Here is a 21245-nt window from a genome sequence, read left to right as displayed (position 1 = left end):
CCCCCCCCCCCATCTATTTATACATACGTTAATGAGGTCTCACCTCAGTCTTCTCCTTTCCAGGCTAACCTGGCCCAGTTCTCTGGGCCTGTCCTCATACTGGTGCTCCCGTCCTCTGATCATCATTGTAGCCCTCCTCTGCTCTCACTCCGGTAGCTCCATGTCCCTCTGGTACCTGGGAGCCCAGAACTGGACACAGTACTCCCGGTGTGGCCTCACCAGGGCTGAGCAGAGGGGGAGGATCACCTCCCTTGACTTGCTGGCAACGCTCTTCTGAATGCAGCCCAGCATCCCATAAGAGCACACTGCTGACTTGGTCAGCCTGCTGTCCACCAGGACTCCCAGGTCCCTCTTTGCAGATCTGTTCTCCAGCGAGTCAGCCCCAGCCTGTACTGGTGCGTGGCATTATTCCTCCCTAGGTGCAGGACCCTACACTTGCCCTTGTTGAACTTCATGAGGTTCCTCCCAGCCCATCTCTTCAGCCTGTCCAGGTCCCTCTGAAGGGCAGCACAGCCTCTGGGGTGTCAGCCACTCCTCCCAGCTTTGTGTCATCAGCAAACTTGCTGAGGGTGCACTCCATTCCTTCATGCAGGTCATTCATGAGTAAGTTGGACAACACTGCACCCATTACTGACCCCTGGGTGACACTGGTAGCTACAGGCCTCCAACTAGACTCCGCGCCACTGAGCGCAACCCTCTGAGCTCTGCCATCTAGCCAATTCTCAATCCACCTCACTGCCCATCTAGGCTGCACTTCCTGAGCTTATCTATGAGGATGTTATGGGGAACAGTGTCAAAAGCCTTGCTGAAGTCAGGGTAGGCCACATCCACCACTCTACCTTCATCTACCCAGCCAGTTATCTCATCACAGAAGGCTACCAGATTGGTTATGCATGATTTCTCCTTAATGAATCCATGGTGACTACTCCTGATCACCTCTTATCCTCCACATGGTTGGAGATGACCTCCAGGATGAGATTCTCCATCACCTTCCCAGGGATGAAGGTGAGGCTGACTGGCCTGTAGTTGCCTGGGTCCCCTTTCTTGCCCGTTTTGAAGACTAGGATAACATGGGCTTTCTTCAAGTCCTCAGGCACCTCTCCTGTTCTTCACGACCTTTCAAAGATTATGGAGAGTGGCTTAACAATAACATCAGTCAGCTCCTTCAGCACCTGTGAGTGCATTCTGTCAGGGCCCATGGCTTTGTGGATGTCGAGTTTGCTTAGATGATCTCTGACCCGTTCCCCTTCGACCAAGGGAAAGTCCTCCTTTCTCCAGATTTCCTCTCTCGTCTCCAGCGTCTGAGATTCCTGAGGGCTGATCTTAGCAGTAAATACTGAAGCAAAAAAGCCATTCAGCAACTCTGCCTTCTTCATATCCTTTGTCACCAGGGAACTCACCTCATTCAGCAGCAGGCTGACATTTTCCCCAGTCTTCCATTCTCTACTGATGTAGTTGAAGAAGCCCTTCTTATTGTCCTTGATATTCCTTGCCAGATCTAATTCCAAGTGGGTGTTGGCCTTCCTTCTCACATCCCTGCATACTCTGACAGGGCCCTCATATTCCTCCCAAGTGCTTTTTTCACATGCTGTAGAATTCTTTCTTCTGTCTGAGCTTTGCCAGGAGTTCCCTGCTCCCTTTGCTTGCCTTCTTATTCATAGGGATGCACCGATCTTGAGCTTGGAGGAAGTGATGCTTAAATATTGACCAGCTGTCTTGGACTCCCCTTTCCTTCTGGGGTCCTTACCCATGGGATTCTTCCAAGTAGATCCCTGAAGAGGCCAAAGTTTGCTCTGCTGAAGTCCAGGGTCACAATCCTACCTTTTTCCCTGCTTACTCCTCACAAGATCCTGAACTTCCACATCATGGTCACTGCAGCCAAGGTTGCCCCTGACCTTCCCATCTCCAACTAGTCCTTCCCCATTTCATTAATACAAGGTCCAGCAGCACAACTCTCCTTGTTGCCTTAGGTCATTAATGTTAGCATTAAGGTTGGCATTGAGGTCATTAACGAAAACATTAAATACTCTTGGACCCAGTGCCTACCCAGGCAGCACTGTCCTCATGACTGGCCTCTATCTGGACTTTTTCCACACTGATCACCATACTCCAGGGCCAGTCATTCAGCCAGTTTTCAGTCTACCTTACTGTCCACTCATCTAACTCATACTTCATCAGTTTGTCTATGAGGAGACAGTGTTACAGGAGACAGTGTCAAGCCCTAGTAAAGCCAAGGTAAACAACCTCCACTGTTCTCTCATACACCAAGTTCATTGTAAAAAGCTATCAGGCTGCTTAGGCACAATTTTCCCATTTGTAAATTCCCTGCTGACTAGTGATGATCACCTTCCTGTCCTCCATGCACCTGAAAATGTTTTTCAGCATTAGTTGGCTCCATGAGCTTCCCAGGGACTGGGACTGGCCTATAGTTCCCCCCCTAGTGACCCCAACCCTCACATCTCCAACTAATCCTTCCTCATTTGTTAATACAAGGTCCAGCAGCACAACTCTCCTTGTTGGCTTCTCCATCTGTGTCAAAAAGTTGTCACCAATGCACTGCTGGAACCTCCTGAACTGTGTACCTAGCTATGTGATCTTCCCAGCAGATTTCAGAGTGGTTGAAGTCCCCCAGGAGAACCAGGGTTTGTGACTGAGGTTACTTCCAGCCATCTTAAGGCTTCATTTACCTCCTCTTTCTGATCAGGTGGCCTGTAGCAAACGCCCACAACAGTATAAGGCATGGTAGCCTGCCCCTTAATCCTTACCCATAAGCTTGCAACTCGCTCTTCTTCTGCCCCTAGGCAGAGCTCCAAGAGAGAGCTGCAGCTCCTGCCCCAGAGCATCCTGGCCCCGCAGCCCAGCGCGGCTTCATGCCTCCACCCTACACCTCTAAATTTAGCTAGAGGCATTGCAGTGTCACAAGCGCCAAGCTGCTCCTGCAAGCCTGTTCCTTCTGGCATCATCTGCTCTGACACACTTGTCTTTAAGTGTTTTTTGTTTCTTTCTCTTTTCCCTCCCCATTTTTTCTTGGCTTTTGGAGACCTGGAGGAAACCTGGGTCACAGGGATGTTACCTCTCCATTGCTGCAGTCCTCACTGAGCTGCCAGAAGCTGTCTGGTCCTGGCAAAGGGCTCTGTGTTCCAGCAGAAAGGCTCCCTTCCAATCCAGGAGCATCCCAGCTTCTCTTTCCCTTCCTTTCTCACCCACCTTCTGGCCGCCCTTGCTCTGCTGTAGCAGCGCTGGGTGGCCCCAAGCCCCACTGTGCCAGGAGTCATTCTAGGAGGGATTTCACCCTCCTGCAGGCCTCTAGGGCTGAGAGCACAGGGCACACCCCATCAGGTAAAGGGGCAGAGATATAGCCAGAGGCTCCTGTTTCACACATCTCTTTGTGACAGAAGTGCTGCAGAGGATGTCCTAGTTAGCAACAGAGAGAATGGCTAGGAAGTTCTTGGGTCCTCTGCCCCCCCTCCCCCATCTGATCATATTACTTAAACCCTCATTTCCCACTCCTGCTGTGACATCAGGAAAAATTCTCATGGAAGCAGCACTACAGCATGCAGAACTCAGATGTCTGAGCGTTACTGTACTGTTTTATGTTTTGACCCTTTTTGACTGGAGAGATGGGGAGGATTCAACCCCAGCACAATGGAAAGGGAGGCAGACAGTTGAGCTCAGCCCAGCTGCCAGTGCCATATGACAGAGGCCACCGCACCTGTATCAAAACCTGAGTTTAATGTACACAACCAATGCTGCTGCCATCAAGGAGGATGGAAGTGGATCCCAACAAAGTGACCAGGCTTAGATCCTGAAGCTGCTGGGGCCAAGCTCAGGCAGAGCTGAGGGAGTCACGGGTAGCTTTTCCCTTTGCTTCCACTCCAAGCTTCATTTCTGGACAGGACAGGGAAAAGAGGAAGAATTCAGTACCTGGGCATTTGAGCCACCTCACACCAGCATCTTGGGCTTTCTCCACCAGCTAGACCCAGAGCTGGTTGTGCCAGCCCTGCAGTTGCCATGCCAACAATGCTAAATACAGCTAGCTCAATGTCTCTTTCTTTCCATATTTATTCATTTTAAAACCACAGACCTCAGACTGCATATTCAGGGCCAGGAAAGGAGCGGAGGCATCCTGGCTCCCACCCTGCCAGGGATGAGCTGTTTTGCAGAGCCCAGAAACCACTGTGAGCTACTCCAGGAGACAGCAAAGGAGGTGCCCCCCCCACCTCACCACAAAATCTAAGCACGTGGTAGAGGAAGCGTTGGTGCTTTGGGAGCCTGTCCACCACCCACAACCATGGTAACATTAGAATATTACACCAACACCCCAAAATTTAAGGCTAAGCCCCCACCCATCAATAGACTGGGTTGTTGTCTTCCTCAAAAATGAGGACCCTCCCAGTCCCCCGGTTTGCCCAGAGCCTGGGTTTAAACTCTGCAGTTTTCTCAGTGCAACTGTTCCTATAGCAACCCCTGCCTACGCGTGGGCTTCTGGTAGCATCAATGGCTGCCAAACCAGTCCCCAGACATGAAAGAGGAGAGAAAGCCATCAGCCCCCTCAGTGACCCCTGCAGCACCCCAACCCTTGCCCAAAAAGCTTTAAGGTCTTGGCAAAAGGTTAAGGTACAGAGTGGACAGGTTCAGCCTCATCCACAAGGTAGGATGTGACGGCGTGGGTGCTGAGACCATAAAGAGGTCATCTCTACTCCAAAGACCTACCTATGGCCTCGCCATTGGCCATGGGCACACAAGCCTGGTATTTCGGCTTGGTGGCCTCCAGCCCAGCCAGCAGTGTCATGAAGTCAACAACGGTATCGATGTCCTGCTTGTCAGCAGTGGTCTCCCGCAAGGCGCTGACAGCATTGAGGCGGCTGAAGGACGTCAGCTCAGAGATGTTGGCCCGGAGGAAGAGAAGGATGATGTTGAGGTCGTTGATAGGGCAGGTGAGCATCTTGCGGCTGAGAAGGTCAAAGGCAGGCAGCATCTCATAGACAGAGAGGAGCCCTTTGTCCCACTGGCAGAGCTGCAGAGCATTGTAGATGACCACAGGCATAAGGAGGACATAGACACCACCAACCGTGAGGCTGATGAGCTGGAAAACAGAGAAGAAGACCAGCTTGCAAGGGATGAGTGGGGGGACATGGGGCTCAGCTTGAAGCAGCCCTGTTTTGATGGAGCAGCTGAACTCATCCTGAAAGAAGATGTTGAGATGGAGAAAGACCAGGTAGAGGCAAGTGGCAGCCAAGAACAAGAGCAGGAGAAGGTTCCTCAGGAGGTAGATGATGACCAGGGAGTGGGAGTGCTGCTTGCAGGCAAGGTAGCGCTCCAGCAGTGGGAACTCGAAGTACCTCTCCTGGCGAGCCCTGGAAAGAGAGCAGTGAATTGAAGCCACCCCACTGCTCCTCTGAAGCCACCATGAGTGAAGATGTGGCCCAAATGCAGCACAGAGGGGCTAAAGAAGCACACCCCCATCCCACCATCTCACCTCTCGTATTCCTCCCAAAACTGTTCTGGCTCAGTGCTGGACTGCTGGACCTTCCTCATGTGCTGTACCAGGCGTACAGAGCGGTTGTAGGACTTGTCCAGCTCATCAATGATGAAGAGGAGATCAGAGTGAAGGGCAGGGGTGGCTGCGTAGCGCCACAGCAGGTAGGGCAGGTACATGAGCACTGCCACCACCAGCAGCGAGTACGGGAAGACCTGGGTGGAGAAGACCACCCCCAGGTTAGAGAAATTGTCTTAGAGTATCCCCAGGGTAGAGGGATTTTAGGGGGGCTGAGGCGCCGGACTACTTTGCTCCTGCAAGATCCGGTCCCCACTGACATCATGATGAGACCCAGTAGTACCCAGACACCATCTTGGTGGTCCCGTCCTGGCCTGGCCCATTGACATACCTTGAGAACCCAAAGGGACTTGGTGACAGCATGTCCTTCAGCATCAAAGCCATGGTGGAGGAGTGAGTCCCAGCAAGCTGTGTCAGCATAGGCAGACTGCTTCCCCGTGAAGTTGGACGGGGAGAAGCAGCTGATCTGCGAGCCTACAAAGGACGAGAGGAGCTGAGCAGGTCGGACAGGGCTCTTTTTGAACGTCTCTTGTAAATGTCTGTCCCCAGTGCATTTTCTGGCTGTCAGAGGGACTTTACCATCACTTCCTGAACACTTCCCTTTGAGCACAGCCACGGCAGCAATATTTAAGCCCATCCAGAACCCAGCATGAAACCAAACCCTGCAGCAGAACATTAGCCAAACCCTGTTCTGGTTTGAGGTTGAGCAACACCCAACAGCTCTATCATTGAAGCCCTGTGTACTGCCATCACCAGCCCATCCCCGTCATCCAGGCAAGCACCAAGACACAGATGTACCCTGGAAGAGTAAAGCCCCCAGAGAGCACCATGGGGAACCCCAACACCCCACCAGCAACTCCTCTGAAACAACCCTGCTGTTGCAGTGGGATCACACAGGAGTGCTGTAAGCAGAGCAGCAGGTGAGGAGCAGAGCACAGACACACCAGTGCCTTTAAGAATGCTGGGGTTTTAGGATTGCTGTTTGTGCACTCTGATGGCTACCAGAAATTAGACAAAACAATAAAACCCCATCAGATTGATCAAAATCAATTAAAATCTGCAATCAATGAATAGACCTGAGACAGAAAGCCTGGAAATCCCATTTTAGGGGATTTCAGCATTCTCAGAGCGTGCCCGTGTGCGTGAAAACACCAAGCTTTTGCAGCACCCACCACCCCCATAGACCAAATCTGTCCCAGCAACAAAATATGATTACTGGCTGGTGCAAACCCCCGTCCCCCACAACTCACCAGTAGAGAACTCCCGGGCAAAGGCCAGAGAGACGAGGAAGAGGGGCAGCCCCACCGCGATGAACTTCAGCACGCGGTCACTCGGCAGCTCCAAACGCAGGCCCTTGGCACGGGAGCCACTGGGGTCCGGGAGAAGGGCATCCGAAAGCATGTACTCAGCGGCTGTGTGTGACAAGGACATTTTTCTATCTGGGACAGGACACACCACAGGGAAATGGAAGTTGGTGCTGCTGCTTGGGGCTCTGGTGCTATCTGAGGTGCAAACAGCGTGGCAAGTGATTTTGTATGTCTGAAGGTATCGCATGCCAAGTACTACCAGCCAGGCAGCTGTAAACGACAGCTTAGACAGTGCATTAAATTGACTGATAATTACAGGGAAAGCCTTTCCCTGGTGAGAATGCGAATAGCATGCCCTGAAATAGAAAAAAAAAACTCGCAGTCACAGCACCATGGCCAGGAAGACAGCATTCCTGCCCAGCCACCACTTGTCCCACTGCATACCAGATCTCTGTGGTTTTACTTCCCTCTCTCATAAGCAGATGTATTTCCAGCAGCATGTTCGTGGGGTGTGGGACTCCCAAGCTATTTTTGCCTCCTGTAACAAGCAAGTATGGGGCATCACCCTACTGAAAAGCCCCAGCCAGGTACAGAGTGGCCTCACAGGGTACAAAGAGCCCTTTCTGGCAATCCTGCATGGGCAGGGAGCTAGGGCTCCTGAAAGTCCTACTGCCCAGTCCCAAGACTTAGGGACAGGCCAAGGGACAGTGGGAGCTGAGATGCCAGTGGCTGCACTACTGATGCAGAGCATAGGCTGCAATTCCCCTCATGCCAGCTTTTTTATCTCTCTCTCTGTCACCCTCTCCAGCCTGGCACGATGGGACTGGCAGCCCACACAATCAGGGACAAGGCAGCAAGCTCCAGTGGGAGAGCAATGCAGGCAGAGGGATCTAGAAATAAGCAATATGGAAATCAGAAGGGGGTGGTGGGATGGAAAAGAGAAGGGTAGAAAAGCTCCCCCACTCTGGCAAGTACAGCTGCTGCCCAAAAAGCAGGCAGCCAAAGCCCTGTGCTGACAGCACCAAGCTGGGGGAGCCCTGGACTGCTCAGCCAAGCCGAGGAGAGGGAGTCCCCACCATGCTGCAGCTCTGAACAGTCTCTCAGCACAGTCAAAACGCACAGCTGCTGCCAAATTTCACTTTTGCTGCGTTTTCAGACAAAGGGAGTCTCCAAATCAGAGTGCCAGGATGATAGACAGCATAGAAGGGATGAGCCAGGGAGGCCCCAAACCAGGTGGGGTTGCACCCACATGGGCTCAAACCTGCCCAGACACTGAGATCGTCCTGCCCTGCCCACAGAGAACCACACAACCTTCACCTCCGCAGGAGATGGGTCCTTTATTGAGCAGAGTCAAGTTCAAAACACAGACTGGGTGATGCCCAGTTTCTACACAGCATCATCAGCATGGACAAGAGGCTCCTGAGTGCACCTAGCCACATTTCTGCTCTAAATCAGGCCTGGACGGTGGGCAAAAGTGCACACACTGAAGCCAGCAATGCTGTTACCCATCAGGTGAGGTTTCTCCCAAGCAGCAGAGACCACAGACCATATCACACCGCTTGCTGCAAGGCAGACATCACTGCAAGCAAGGCTGGATCCAGAACTGCCATGTGCTAGAGACACGGAGATGCACAGGACCAGTGCTGTCCTGCTGATGAGCCTCATCCTAGTTTTTATCAATGTCCAACTCCAGCTTCCTCAATGTCCTGCGAAAGAAGACAGGTGGCTCACACTCAAGGTCTATCCACTTGCCCCCACTGGCACCCAGTGGCAGGGAGAGGCGGTGGGCATGGAGGTGCAGGGGGAGGTGGCGAGCCTTGCTCTGCTCCAGCTTCAGCCTCCTCAGGGTGATTTCAGGAAGCTTCTGCAGTGAGGACAGAGAGTGGCATGAGGACAGACCCAGCATCCCTTCCACCAACCCATGTCAGCAGCCTGACCTCAAAACCCCAGCAGGTGCCACCAAGCAGCTGGTCTTTGCAACACTCTGTGGCACAGTACCTGCCTTACCTGGGGTGCCAGCTTGTTCCAGTGAGAGTATTTGTGATCCCCCAGTATTGGGCACCCCAACCCATAGGCCAGGTGAACCCGGATCTGGTGCTTCACTCCTGAGATGAAGAGGGAGAAGAGGAGAAACATCACATCTGCCACACCGGGCATCAGCTCTGCACTTGCCATCCATCCACCAGCATTCTTACACCAGATAACCCTGTGCTGAGACTGCTGGCAGCAAACCGTTACTTCCCAGAGCCTTGGCCAAGCTCTACAGCTTGTTCCTGCTTCCAGGACTGCTCCTGACTGCACAGAAAGCACAGTCAGGGTGACAAAGCAGCTGGGTGGCTGTTACAATGCACAAACATGGCCAAACCTCACCTGTGATGGGCTGGAGCTCCAGCAGAGAGCAGGCAGATGAGCTAGCCAGAATGCGGTACCGTGTCACAGCACTTTCAGCACTGCAATTCTTGCGAATTTTCAGCACTTTCCCATCCTCAGGGGACAAGCGGTAGTTTGGAGCCAGTGTCATCTGAACAATAATGAGGGTGAGCCCATAGGAAAGGGAAGAAAGCATTCAAACTGTGGCTGAGAGGATGCTTGCTCACCTTGTAGTGAGGCTGGTGGCTCTGTACCTCCTTCTCTACCATGGGGATTTCCACAATGCCCTCAACGGGGTCGGGGTGCCCTACGCTAATTGCCCTGTGGAGGGAAAGCAGAGGTCTGTGGGGTGCAGCTCCAGCCCTTTGCACATCTAGGATAGGAACCCTCTCTCATCCCTCTTCCCAGGAGCCAGCCCTGGGAAGATCAAATACCCATCACTTCCACAGAGCCCCACTTTCCAAAATCTGCACACAGGCAATTCTCCCTTTGCACCTCATCAAAGACTTTTTTCCTCCAAAACTGTTCCTACCAGTATATCTTCTCCACTTGGCGAGTTTTGAAGAGGAGTCGGATCCTGTCTGCTGCCTCCTTGCTCCGTGCCAGTACCATGACACCTGTGGTCTCTTTGTCCAGCCGATGACACAGGTGCAGAGGTTCAGCTCTCATGTTTTTCAGCATCTTGGCCAAAATTGGCAGCACATCAGTGATACAGTTCTTGATCCCAGGGCCACCTGCATAATCCACAGACAGCAAGGCAATAAGGGCAGGTATTCACATCCTCATCTAGCTTAAATTAACCCCACAAAGCAAGATGAATGGGCTGCAAGATATAGCGGGATTCTTCCACTCTTAACAGTGATCAGTGAGAGAGACAGCACTACATATTTCTTCTATAAAACAAGCTGCTAAGGCAACTCAATTTGAGCCATTATCTAAAGATGGCAAACACCCCACACCTTTCCTTGGAGCTGAAAGGAAGAAGGAAAACCTCAGCACAAAAAGGACAGAGACAGAGGACCCCCCCTGGCACCATGAGGGGCATAGCTATTTTCCCGTTTGGTCAGATGGGAGAACCCCCAAGCCCAAGGCCCCTTCTGAACTCGCTACATGCTAAAACCAAAGTGATGACCCACACTGCGCAGGAAATATTCGAGGTATCTGCAGTCTTACAGTGTAACAGCAGCTAGCATGGCAGCAACTGCATTCTTCGTGTTTGGGGGTGTTTTCTACCACCTCCCAACGCGCTGTTGCCCATGAGGGGGCCCAGCAGACGTTCCACCCGGAGGGACAGGCGCCACGCTGGCCCCGGGCACCCCTCACCGTGCACGGGGAGGCCATAGGGCTTGTTGAGCACCACCACCTCCTCGTCCTGGTACACGGCTCCCTGCTTCAGCGCTCTGGCCAACACGTTGGGGTGCACCAGCTGCAGCGCGGCCAGCTCTCGGGCCCGCCTCCGCGCCGGGTTCCCGGGCACCTGCGGGGGACGAGGCGGGCGGCGGAAGGACGGCTCCCGGCGGCCGCTGCCGGGCACCCCGCGGAGCGAGGGGGGCAACGCCCCCGGCCCGCCCGCGCTCACCTCCCGATTCTTCTTCTCCTCCTCCTCGCTCCGCCGCGCCCGCAGCCGCCCCGCCAGCCGCTCCGCCCCCGCCGCCCGCCCGCAGATGGAGCGCGCCGCCCGGCTCAGGGCCGCCACTGGCCGCCGCCGCCACAGCGCCCCGCCGCTCGCCGCCGCCATTTTCCCCTGCTCCCCCCTTCTCCCTCCCCCCTTCTCCCTCCCTCCTTCTCCCTCCGCCCTTCCGGCCAATGGCGGCGGTGCGAAGGCGGTCCCTCAGCCTCCCCACCCAACGGGGAAAGGCGGAGGAAGATGAGCGACAAGGCGCACCGCCAATGGGAAAGGGCAGGGCAGCCCTCCCGTCCCGCCCCGTCGGCCGTTTGAAGGCGGGCGGCGGTTGGGGACCGGTAACGGCCGCGGCGTGAGGACGAGAGCAGCTGAGGGGCTGCAGGTACTGGACTAGGGGGAGGCCGAGCCCGTCGTGTCGCGTCCCGCCGCGTCCCGCCTTCCGTAGTGCGTGGGGAGGCGCCAGTACCTCAAGCTTGGGGCTGCCACATCGCAGGGGGGCTCCTCTGCTCTGAGGAGACCAACCCCTCCTCCCCCCCCTCCCCCCCCCCCCCGCTCGTGCCCCTCCACTGGCCGCGACACAGCAGCACTTTACCCAAATCAGTAGAAATTTATCAAACTCGCAAGGGGAAACTAAAAAAAAAAAAAAAGGGGGGGGGGGGGGTCGAGCATCCCTTCAGGAATCACTGCTTGGTGAGGCGAGCTCCGGGCCTCCCATGGTGCAGAGCCGCTTGGCGGCCCGCTCTGCAGCCTGGCTGCGGCCCCTCCGCAGGCAGTGCTGGATGCGGGACTCCAGCCCCTCACACCTGGGCCGCTCCATTAAGGGCTTGTATGTGCGGGCTTTGACCCCTTCCATGAAGCTGCTGGCCTGGTTTTGCACTGGAGGCTTCAGATCTCCCCAAAGGACAGTAGTAGTGATATCCCCTGGGCCTGCAACACAAGTGAAGAAATAGCAATGCTTTCAAACATCTGTTTGATTATTCCCTTGTTTAGTTTTTTTTTTTTTTTTTTTTTTTTTTTTTTTTTTTAAATTAATCCTACCCCTATATCGTTTCTGCCATCTTTTCATCTTTTTACCTTTCCCTGCAGCCACTGGAGCAGCATCCAGGCCTTGTAACATGTTATGCAGCACTTGAGTTTTGACTGCGTGGCTGGCCCAGAGCTGCTGCAGGTGGGTAACGTTGAACTCCTGTACCTCCTGGTCATAGATCCACTGAATATTCTCAAACTCACAGTCATACAGGACCAGGGGAAACTCCACGGCCATGCTAGGGAAAAGGAGACAAGGTGTTACAAACAGCCAAGGGTTTAGAGGTGTGCTACAGAGGGCCTGAGATAAAAAACACAACAGCTGGCTCTTTCTGCTAACAACAGTGCTGCCTCTCACAAAACTGCTTTTTTGAGTTGTTTTTTACCAAATACCTAGGGCTAAAACCATCAATAACTTGTCTAAGAGTAAAGCAGTAACAAGAAAAGGGGATCTTTAATGCTGTGTCACAGAGAGGCCACTGGCAGCTTGCTTCCTTCCTGTACAAGATGGCTTTGCAGGCTGGCAGAAGAGGGCTTTGCCAGCAGTGCTTTGCGCACAGCAGTCTCTGAGAAGCAGCCTGGGAGGTTTCCTGAGCTGTCCATACCTGTACTGTGGTTTTTGGGGGTTCTTCTCTACATCCAGCAGCTCGTCAATGATTTCTGGGCTCTCCATCCCCTGTCCGACCAGGAAGAGGATAGCCATCATGCAGCGCACTTGGTGGTAGAGGAATGCCTGTCCCGTCACCTCGAACTGGCATAGTTGAAAAGGGTCCCGCAGCCCAGCTTCAGGTCCCCTGTCCACCCACATCACCTGGGCGCTGAAAATTGTTCTCTGGAAGTTGATCACACCGTTGGCCACATCCATTTTACATAGGTTACGGAAATCATGTGTCCCAACGTACCTCTGGGCGGCAGCATGCATGAGGGCCACGTCCAGGTCTGCGCAGGGAAAGAAGTAGCGGTAGGTCCTCCTGAGGCAGCTGAACCGGGCGCTGAAGTCAGGCTCCACAGGGGACCAGGCCAGCACACGGATATCTGGTGGGAGTACCCTGTTCAGAATATGGGTGTAGCGTAGCTCTTCCTCTGATTTACTGTTTTTCCTTTCTGAGTCATCCTTGCAACCATTTAGTTTCTTCCCCTCTAACAGGTTTGAGCGGAGATCTAGGGAAATCACCTGCAAAATTGGGAAAACTGGGATTAGGTAGTGGATGGCTGTACTTGGCACGTAAAGCCAAGTCTTCCTACACCTCTGCCTTACATTTTGGTAGAAATTCAGGATCTTCTATAGAGGAAGGTATCTTAAATCGGTCTGTCTTACCACTCCTTCCTGTGGGTAAAACTGCAAGCGCCTCTACTAAGCTTCCTACCAGATGCTATGGATTCCTTTAATAAAACAGAGAAACTTGCAAACTGCCTACATAGCATGGTCTCTAAATGGCTTCAGTTTTAATCAGTCTGCAAGATACACGTGCCTTTTTTTTTTTTTTTTTTTTTTTAAACTCCTCCTGCCTCTTCCCATCACCCCCCCCCCAAAACTGGAGATCATGACTTGAACCCACTAACAGTTCAACTGGCTGAGAAACTAGCACGGGAACAGGTGAATTAACACTTGCAGGTTTCTAGGCACATCAAGCAGCACATGTAAAGGTAGTCCATGCCTTGTATTTCATGTGGTTTGCTTTGTGACCTAGAGCAGATGAGTGATGCAGGTTAAAACCATCCCAGCAAGGCAAAAGTACAGTCTGCTCTCGGAGCACAAGCAGGAGGAAGAGGAGGAAAGCAAAGCCACCCTAAAGCTCTGATGGCAGCGTGAGGAGGCTGTGCCTTCCTGATGGCTCCCTGCCACCATGAGGGCAGCTGCTCCCCTCCCTCCAGCTCCCACTCCCACGCTCCCTTCCGCTGGCTGCAGCTCTCCTCAGACCCTTCTGCATGGGAATTCAGCTTTCTTGCTCCATGGGAAGCCATCCAGTTATTTTTGCTGTGTTAGTGAGTTAACTCAGCTGAGAGGGGTCTGCCAAGCATTGCAATTGGCACAGGAAGAGCAACATGTGCATACGGGTAAGAAGGGGCATCTCCCCTTTTTGGCAGTGCTGAGCTGTTCTGATAGCTGCCCTGGCTCAGGAAATAGCAGCCTAAAGTGCATTTCATCCTCCCCTGAAAAAAACAGCGCTAATAATCTATTAGTGTCTGAAAAAGTTCTTTAAAAACAAATCCAACCTGCACTGCCATGTAGTGAGCACCGGGCTCATCACCCATTCATCACTAATCCCACAGAATCTCCATCCCGAGCTCCCCACACTGGAGCTTGTAAATCCATCCTGACCTGCCCAAAGGCACTGACTCCTTTGTCTGTCCGCCCGCAGCGGTGATAGTTGGAGGTCTGTCTGTCATCTACCAGCCGCGTCTTCTTCAAGGCTTCGAACAACTTCTCTTCGATTGTGTTGTTGGTGTTCTCCTGGCTGGCAAAGCCTTGGTACCCCCAGCCAAGGTAAGCAATCTTCAGTGCCACATGCCTGCGGCCATAGGCACTGAAATCAAAAGGCCGCTGCTGCTGCTGCTTCCTGGGTTTCCTGGACACTGAAACAGTGTCTTTTGCCACAGTGCCCTCCTTGCCCTCCAACAGCTTCTCCTGCAGTCGCTTCACCTCCTCCTCCAAGTTCTGCACCCTCTTCAGGAGTTGCTCTCGATCAGTAGCCCCACTCCCATCTGCCATAGTGAGTGCGTCCCTTGGAGTTCTAATTGGTGGCTGGTAGCTCCTCAGGTCCTGCAGAGAAAGGAGAAAATCTGTGGTTTTGCCTTTTTGTGCAGTTTTTATTACACGTGCCTGTAGGCTTTCTGTAAAGGAATTATTATCTGCACAATGATTCTTTTGCTTCTTTATCATCATTCAGTGTCCCTAGCAACATGTGGGAACAGTCAAGGGCCTTGGCTGGGGCAATTTTGTCTTATTCAAGGCTCCAAATCTCTTTGGCACTTAATTACTTGTCTTCCTCCAGCCACCACTGTCAGACCAGCTCTGCTCCAGCAGCCCAGCACGGCAGCAGCACATTCCCACATTTCCTGTGCAGAGCTGTCACGGAGCAGTTCCCGTTCTCGCCGTGTGCTCAGCTAGCATCAACACTTCAGACAGCCTGCTAACAGCTACCAGTCATCTCGCAGCACCATCTGCTCTAACATTTCATAATGGCATCACTGCTACACGATTGAAACTTGCATTTCCAAACCTGTTTAATGGCATAAAGATAGCCCCAAATCTGCACACTGAATGTGAACAATGTCTACATCCCTTTTGCAGCCAGTCTTGAGGCTTACCTCAACCAGACCCCCACACAACTCAGCCTGGAGCTCTGCCTTTAGGCTGTGATGGTCAACACCTAAATGAACATCTTTTCTTCATCTGTGGAAATAGAACACCCTTTCTTTGATGTCCCCAGATTTAATCACAACTAGCTATGGTGTTTTTGAAAGAACAGTGGGAGGATAAAGGGAGAATCACTAATACCTCTGACAAGGCTTACAGCCACAGAGGGAATGAATCTGCCCTGTGTTTTGTCCAGTCTCACATTGATACTTCACATGCAATGCCATAGTTTTCAGTAGAGTTGTATTCAGTTATATAGACGGCTCTGTATAACCGGAGCCTAGATTGACACCCATAAACCTGAGAAGCTTCAGGGTGGCCAAGAGTCAGAGACAGCTTTCTCAGAGCCCCTTTTTACATGCCTTCATCCAACTTGGGTGCACTGCAAGACATTAACCGCAAGTTTATTTTTGCAGGATCCACCCAGCCCAGCAGAAACCATGGAGAACACATGGGGAGCAGACAGGTATAGATGGGCCACTCTGAGCGATGAAGAGCAGCAAGGCAGCAGTGAGAGCTGGAGAGTACGCCCCCACTGTGACCCCTACATTGTGGCCACGGGGCTGAAGCCAGCCCTTCCTACATTTGCAGAGCCCACTGCTGCACCGTGGTCCCCTGGGAGCTCAAAGAGGCTGGCAATGAAGAGGAAGGTGCTGAGGCGGAGACCTGATGGAGGAGTTGAGGTCTCCGATGAGTCAGTCATCAGCACATGGGAGACCAGCGATGAGGTCTGGAGCCTGAGACAGAAAATGTGTCAGCTGAGCACTGGCCCAGAAGACAGCCTTTCTGAGGGGGAAATTGAGACAAGCAGCAGCTCCCTTGAAGAGTCCTCCCTGGAGCCTCACTGTCACCGACAGTCCCCTGGGGACGGTCCCCCCTTTCTTCTCAGGGTCCTCCAGGGCTCTCCCACCTCTCAGTACAGGGCCGCAACAGGACCACCCAAGTCCTTCATTCCGCCAAGGTTAGAAGCACTGGGCCGAAACCATGGCAAAACCGATCGGGTTGCCAAGTACTTTGAATACAAGCGAGAGTGGGAGAGGTTCCATGTGCCAGGCGAGGACCAGAGGAAGGACCTGCGCTGGGGCATTCGGGAGCAGATGCTCGACCAGCCTGGCCTCCCCAGCAGGCCACAGCGCACCTGTGTCCCCAATGCCTACATGGTGCCCACGAAGAAGAAGAGAGCTGCCCTGCGCTGGGAGGTGCGCTGGGACCTGGCCAACGGCCTCATCCCCCGAAAAAGCACCTTTCTCTGAAGTCCTGCAGCACCCACACTCTATTCACAGATGTTTTTCCTCCTCCAGGTCCTCAACAACTCTGAAAATCTCCTTTGTGTTTATGCAAGTGTGTTGGTTATGATGTACAACTTTACCCAGCTCCTCAGGTTATGGGGTTATGAACATCTTTGCTTCCCTGTCACATCATGCAAGGCTTCATTTGGAGTAACTATCAGAAGGTATAAGAAGCAGACAGGGTAAACCCACTCAAATTACAAGACTTTCATGCTCTAGAGAATAAACAATAAAATGAGGCTTGTGATTTTTGCATTGAATTGTGGCAGTTCCCCTGAATCGGTTGCTGTGTGAGCTGTTTTATTTAAGGCATCTTGGCAATATGCTTCTTTAATAAAGTGTGTGAGAAGATCTGTTATAGCTGTGTGGATTAATTAGAAAGACCACGTGGCTCAGGATTCCCCGAAAGCTCACAGTGAGCGTGTACCATCCCAGACATACCCTTCCACCGCCAAACTCTAAGCTCCCCCTTTTTTTTACCTCATTTTAACAACCTCTAGGGCGCGCGTTCAGAACCCCTCCCGCGCCGCTCCACGCGCCCGCGCCTGCCGATTTCGGAGCGAAGACACCAAGAGCAAGGCCGAGCCCTCGCTCCCCGGCGGCGGGGCCGCAGCTGCCTCCTCCCGGCGCTGCCCGCCGCCCCCAGGGCCCGCCGCCCCTACCTGCGCCGCTGCCGCTATCGGTGCCGGTGCCGCTGCCCCGGAAGCGCCCGCCCCGCCGTGCGCCCGCCCGGGGTCAGCCGCCCCGCCCGCCTCGTGAATGTTCACGAGAACGGAATATTCAGGAAGCTCCCTCCCGGGGGTGGGGCTGACACCGGGCTGGATTTAAAACCCAGAAATCCCAACCCAGTGAAGTCTAGCCCAGGACTAGAAAGTCGTCTGCTTTTCTTCTCCCCTCCGCCCCCTTCCCCCCCCCCCCCCCCCCCCCCCCCCTTTGTTGGCCTTTTTTCCTGGTCCAGGACCGTCTGGTATTCCAGAACGAGGCAGAGCTGGTGTTCTGTCCCCAAAAGGGTTTTATTTACCCTAATTCATCCCAGCCCTTTCATTATTCACCAAAAGGGTGGCACAGACCTCGGCAGCTGCCCACCCTTCCAATTCTGCAAAGGACACGTGAAAATCTACAAACCAACCCGACTTTCCATTTTGATTACATTTTTACCCTGTACTGGGCTGAGACAAGGGCTGGGGCCAACCAGGGGCACAGGCATGGCTGAGGCATGACTTAGGGTTCACCATGAGGCTGACAGCTCCATGGCCATGAACCCTAAAACGAGGATGTAGCCACCTGACCCTTATTTAGACCAGATGTGCATCTGACCCATTGCCACTGAAACAAGCAAGCAATTAGTAAATATAAAAGGATGATTAGCTAGCTAGGCAGTAGGATGAATCATTATCTAGGTATTAAGAATAGAATAGATTAGTTACTCAATATTATCTGTTAGTCAAGGAAGAAGTAGTCTGAGTCTGTAAGATATCCTATCAGGAGCCAAGAGGTGAAGAAGAGGTGAAAACTAAGTAACAAAAACTTGCCAGACATCCCATCTCAGGCAGGAAACAAATGGACAACAAGGACACAAATTAGCTCAGACTGATAAGGACATTGCAAACTTGCAAGATCACTACGTTCCAGATACAGGATACTATGAGGAAGACAAACGGCCTTTCTCCCAAAGACCACTGCCCACGTCCTTAAGACCCCTGCCCACAATTCTTGGAAGAATCTGCGCAAGTGCAAAGGACTGATAAGCTAATTAGCATAAGAAGCGTGAGTAGCGGGTTTAGGTAATGAATATGTATAGGTATTAATTGAATATTCGTTGTTCTGCTGTACAAATATGAGATAGTTTGTCACTTTGGTTATGCACGTTAGGTGGAAGGATCCCCCGTGCATCCAGCGCTGTCAATAAAGAATACTTCGTCACTAAGAAGAAATTCTGACTTCATTCTTTAAATCACCACAACCCTTCTGTGGTATAGTGTGTCTGGCCAGGGCACCACAACCCAAGCTGCACCACCACAAGCTGTCTGCAGCATTGTAGTCTAGCTGTGTTATTGCAACACAGATGCATGGCTGCGATCCAGCTGTGCCATCCCATTCCAGCCATGCACTTGCATTATAGCAATGCTCCTGTGATCCAGATGTGCTGGTACAATCCAGCTGTGCATTTGAGATCGCCTATATATGCCCCTTTAACCCAGACATCCAACTGTGATCCAGCTATGGCACTGATCCAGCAGTGACATTGCAGTCCAGCCATGTCACTGCAATCCAGCTGTGCTTCTGTGATCCAGCTGTCCTGCTTCAATCCTTCTATGTCATTGCCACCCAGATGTGCTGTTGTCACCCAGCTATGCCACTGCAGTACTGCTCCATCCTGCTCTGGTGCAGCACGGCACAGGGGATCCTGATGTCCTTGGGGTGCCACTGAATGACATGGGACTGTGGCAAGGGAATGGCCACCACTGCCACCCAGCTCCCTGTCACCCTGCAGGGGGAGAGAAGAAGCAGTGTGGAGACAGTGACATATCACATTGGGGGAGACAGAGGATGCTCATTAATTTCTGTCTAAGCAGTGGACATAGTTGCCAGCAGCTGATAGCGAAGTGGGCAGCAAGTCGAGGGGATGAGGGTGTTTGGGTGGGGATAAGGATGGTCAGGATGGACAGTGATGCTCAGGAGGGATGAGGTTTGGAATGGCCAAGGACAGTTACTAGGGATGAGGGTGTTAAGGAAGGCGGAGGAGCCTGAGGACAAAGACAGCTGGGAGGGCTGAAGATGGTGGAGAAGGATGAGAGTACTCAGGAGGTGTGAGGAACCTGGGGACATTCGTTGGGGGAGACAGGGATAATGGGGAGGGCAAAGACACAGGAGAAGAGGGACACTTACCTGCCTTGGTGCCACCCACCCTCTGCACAGGGCTTTTGCTAGTGGAAAGCTCATTTTTGGAAAAAAAATAAAAAAAATAAAAAAAATAAAAAAAAGCTGGATTTTACCTCAGCCAAGGGGGCTCTGGCATTGCCACTGTGCTCCTGTCCCTCTGTCCTTGCCAAGGGGACAAGACCCTGCGACTCCTGGCCCAAGAGCTTGCCCCCTGCCAGTAAAAGGATTTGTTTCAGCATCCAGCCCCAGAGCTGACCCCCCTGCTGGCAGGAGATGATTCAGGGGCACACAGGAGGCTGGGGCTGCTTTGCTCACACCTGCAGCCTCTGTTGGCGTCCTTGAGGCTGAAGCAGAGGCTGTCAACAGCCACAGCCAGAGCACGGGTGGAGCTGGCATCAAAGAGGAAGGAGCCCTCGAAGGAGCTCTCCAGGCTGCAGCAGGCGCTGTCCCAAATCCACCCCCACTCACCTCTGCCTTTCAAGGGGGTGCTGTGCACTCGGTCCACCTCTGAGTAAGGACACAGCCTGTGAGACATCTCCCTGGTGTCCCCTAGGTGTTCTACTCCTTCTCCAGTGCCCCATACCCACCTTCTTTGCAGATGCAGTTATGAAATACTGGCAGAGGGGTGCTGGGCTCAGGAACCCCAGGGTTCCCCCTGTGAAGGTCGCTGCAGCTGGGGAACATCACGGGGCAGACGCTCGGTGGCTCTGACGACAGGGCTGTCAGGGCTGTCAGGGCTGGGCACCCACGGGTGCTGAGCCCCTTGCCCCCTGCACCCCAGGCTCTGTCTGTTCCCTGGTCTCTGCTGCCTGCAGAGAGGGTCTGGTGGCACAGAAGGTGACCAAGGTGTGTGTGTGTGTGTGTGTGTGGCCTGTGGCTTCAGGGAGACCTAGGCATGAGGTGAGGATCTCAGGCACCCTTTCAAGTTCCACAGGATGGGGCAGGTGCAACATTCTGGGAGCAGGCACCTGGGGGCAAGCCTGACACTCTGGGAAATGGGCACTTGGGCTGGTGACAGAAGTGATACGCTTGTACTCTGCTGCTGCTCACTGGGGCAGCATGGCAGGGGTGGAAGCCCCATCACACCCTCCTTGTGCTGAAACCTGGGCAGCTTCTCACTGCTGCCTCAGCACCCTGCAGGCCCAGTAGCCCCGATATGCAACCTGGATTCCTCTAGCTGTCTCATTTACAGGGTCGAGCTGCTCCGGGGGGAACACGCAAACTGGTGGGAGAAGGTCTTAGTACTCCCCCCCCGGGTGCTGGGGCTGGCCGCCATGTAACTCGGGTGACCTTTCACAGGGAATCCGCAGAGCCCCGGGGCCGACGGCTGTCGCCAGCCCCTCCCCGCGCTGCTTTGGGCCGAAATCTCCCCGCTTTAGGCGCGGGAGCCGCCCGGAGGCCGCTCGCCTCGCGACGCGTCTCTGGCCGTGCCCGCAGCCGCAGCGCCGCCCGCCCGCTCCCCGCCTCGGCCCCCTCGTCCTCCTCGTGCCCCCCGGCGGCGGAGCTCTGTGAGGGAGAGGCGAATCCGGAGGCCGGGCTCCCCTCGAAGCCGCTCGGCGGCCGTGGGCCGGTGCCGGAGCCGGGGGCCGCTGTCCCGGCCCTCCCGGAACGGCCCCGAGCGGGCGGCCCCGGGGCTCGAACCCCCTGGAGGGGCGGGAGGAGGCCCCGCCCCGCGCCGCCGCCAGGGGGCGCTGCCCGGCGCCGCCCCCCCCTCCTCCCGCCGCGCCCGCGCAGAAGCCGCCCGGGGCCCGACGTGCGCGGCGGCGGCCTGGCCGTGGCGAGCGGGAGGGGCCGGCCGTCAGGCCCCCCCCCCCCCCCCCCCCCCCCC

General features: G+C 53.9%; 4 protein-coding genes and 1 long non-coding RNA gene across 8 annotated transcripts in view; 2 read left to right on the top strand and 3 right to left on the bottom strand.

The window, feature by feature from the left end:
• Positions 1-3715: 3715 nt before the first annotated feature.
• Positions 3716-8027, bottom strand: PANX3 (pannexin 3). Of its 2 annotated transcripts, none has more exons than XM_035346008.1 (5): positions 6808-8027; positions 5889-6031; positions 5480-5694; positions 4714-5357; positions 3716-3888 (listed from the first exon to the last, which is right to left on the bottom strand). In XM_035346008.1, the coding sequence occupies exons 1-5, from the start codon at positions 7109-7111 to the stop codon at positions 3827-3829; spliced, it is 1368 nt and encodes a 455-aa protein (XP_035201899.1). In that variant the 5' UTR covers positions 7112-8027; the 3' UTR covers positions 3716-3826. The 2 variants fall into 2 exon arrangements, with proteins under 2 accessions (XP_035201899.1, XP_035201900.1); XM_035346009.1 differs by lacking the exon at positions 3716-3888 and adding an exon at positions 4330-4522.
• A 157-nt stretch (positions 8028-8184) lies between these two features.
• Positions 8185-11156, bottom strand: RPUSD4 (RNA pseudouridine synthase D4). Its single transcript, XM_035346012.1, has 7 exons — positions 11027-11156; positions 10558-10990; positions 9767-9968; positions 9462-9555; positions 9235-9385; positions 8872-8969; positions 8185-8728 (listed from the first exon to the last, which is right to left on the bottom strand). The coding sequence occupies exons 2-7, from the start codon at positions 10970-10972 to the stop codon at positions 8531-8533; spliced, it is 1158 nt and encodes a 385-aa protein (XP_035201903.1). The 5' UTR covers positions 10973-10990; positions 11027-11156; the 3' UTR covers positions 8185-8530.
• Positions 11157-11288: 132 nt separating this feature from the next.
• Positions 11289-17321, bottom strand: PUS3 (pseudouridine synthase 3). 2 transcript variants are annotated; one of them, XM_035346006.1, is made up of 5 exons: positions 17197-17321; positions 14208-14648; positions 12490-13058; positions 11933-12123; positions 11289-11785 (listed from the first exon to the last, which is right to left on the bottom strand). In XM_035346006.1, exons 2-5 carry the CDS (start codon positions 14595-14597, stop codon positions 11532-11534), a joined length of 1404 nt encoding a protein of 467 aa, XP_035201897.1. In that variant the 5' UTR covers positions 14598-14648; positions 17197-17321; the 3' UTR covers positions 11289-11531. The 2 variants fall into 2 exon arrangements, with proteins under 2 accessions (XP_035201897.1, XP_035201896.1); XM_035346005.1 differs by lacking the exon at positions 17197-17321 and adding an exon at positions 15197-15533.
• HYLS1 (HYLS1 centriolar and ciliogenesis associated) lies at positions 11948-16892 on the top strand. 2 transcript variants are annotated; one of them, XM_035346013.1, is made up of 2 exons: positions 11948-12026; positions 15662-16892. In XM_035346013.1, exons 1-2 carry the CDS (start codon positions 11979-11981, stop codon positions 16496-16498), a joined length of 885 nt encoding a protein of 294 aa, XP_035201904.1. In that variant the 5' UTR covers positions 11948-11978; the 3' UTR covers positions 16499-16892. The 2 variants fall into 2 exon arrangements, with proteins under 2 accessions (XP_035201904.1, XP_035201905.1); XM_035346014.1 differs by lacking the exon at positions 11948-12026 and adding an exon at positions 14250-14372.
• A 2813-nt stretch (positions 17322-20134) lies between the features above and the next one.
• The window catches only part of LOC118177938, an 11425-nt gene continuing 10314 nt past the window's right edge, over positions 20135-21245 (top strand). Inside the window, exons 1-2 of the long non-coding RNA XR_004755980.1 lie at positions 20135-20147; positions 20558-20562. This is a non-coding gene — a long non-coding RNA (uncharacterized LOC118177938). The remainder of the gene's footprint in view (positions 20148-20557; positions 20563-21245) is intronic.

The sequence above is a fragment of the Oxyura jamaicensis genome, chromosome 24 (assembly GCF_011077185.1).
Source record: "Oxyura jamaicensis isolate SHBP4307 breed ruddy duck chromosome 24, BPBGC_Ojam_1.0, whole genome shotgun sequence".
NCBI lineage: Eukaryota > Metazoa > Chordata > Aves > Anseriformes > Anatidae > Oxyura > Oxyura jamaicensis.
This window is presented reverse-complemented; position numbering and strand designations above follow the sequence as displayed.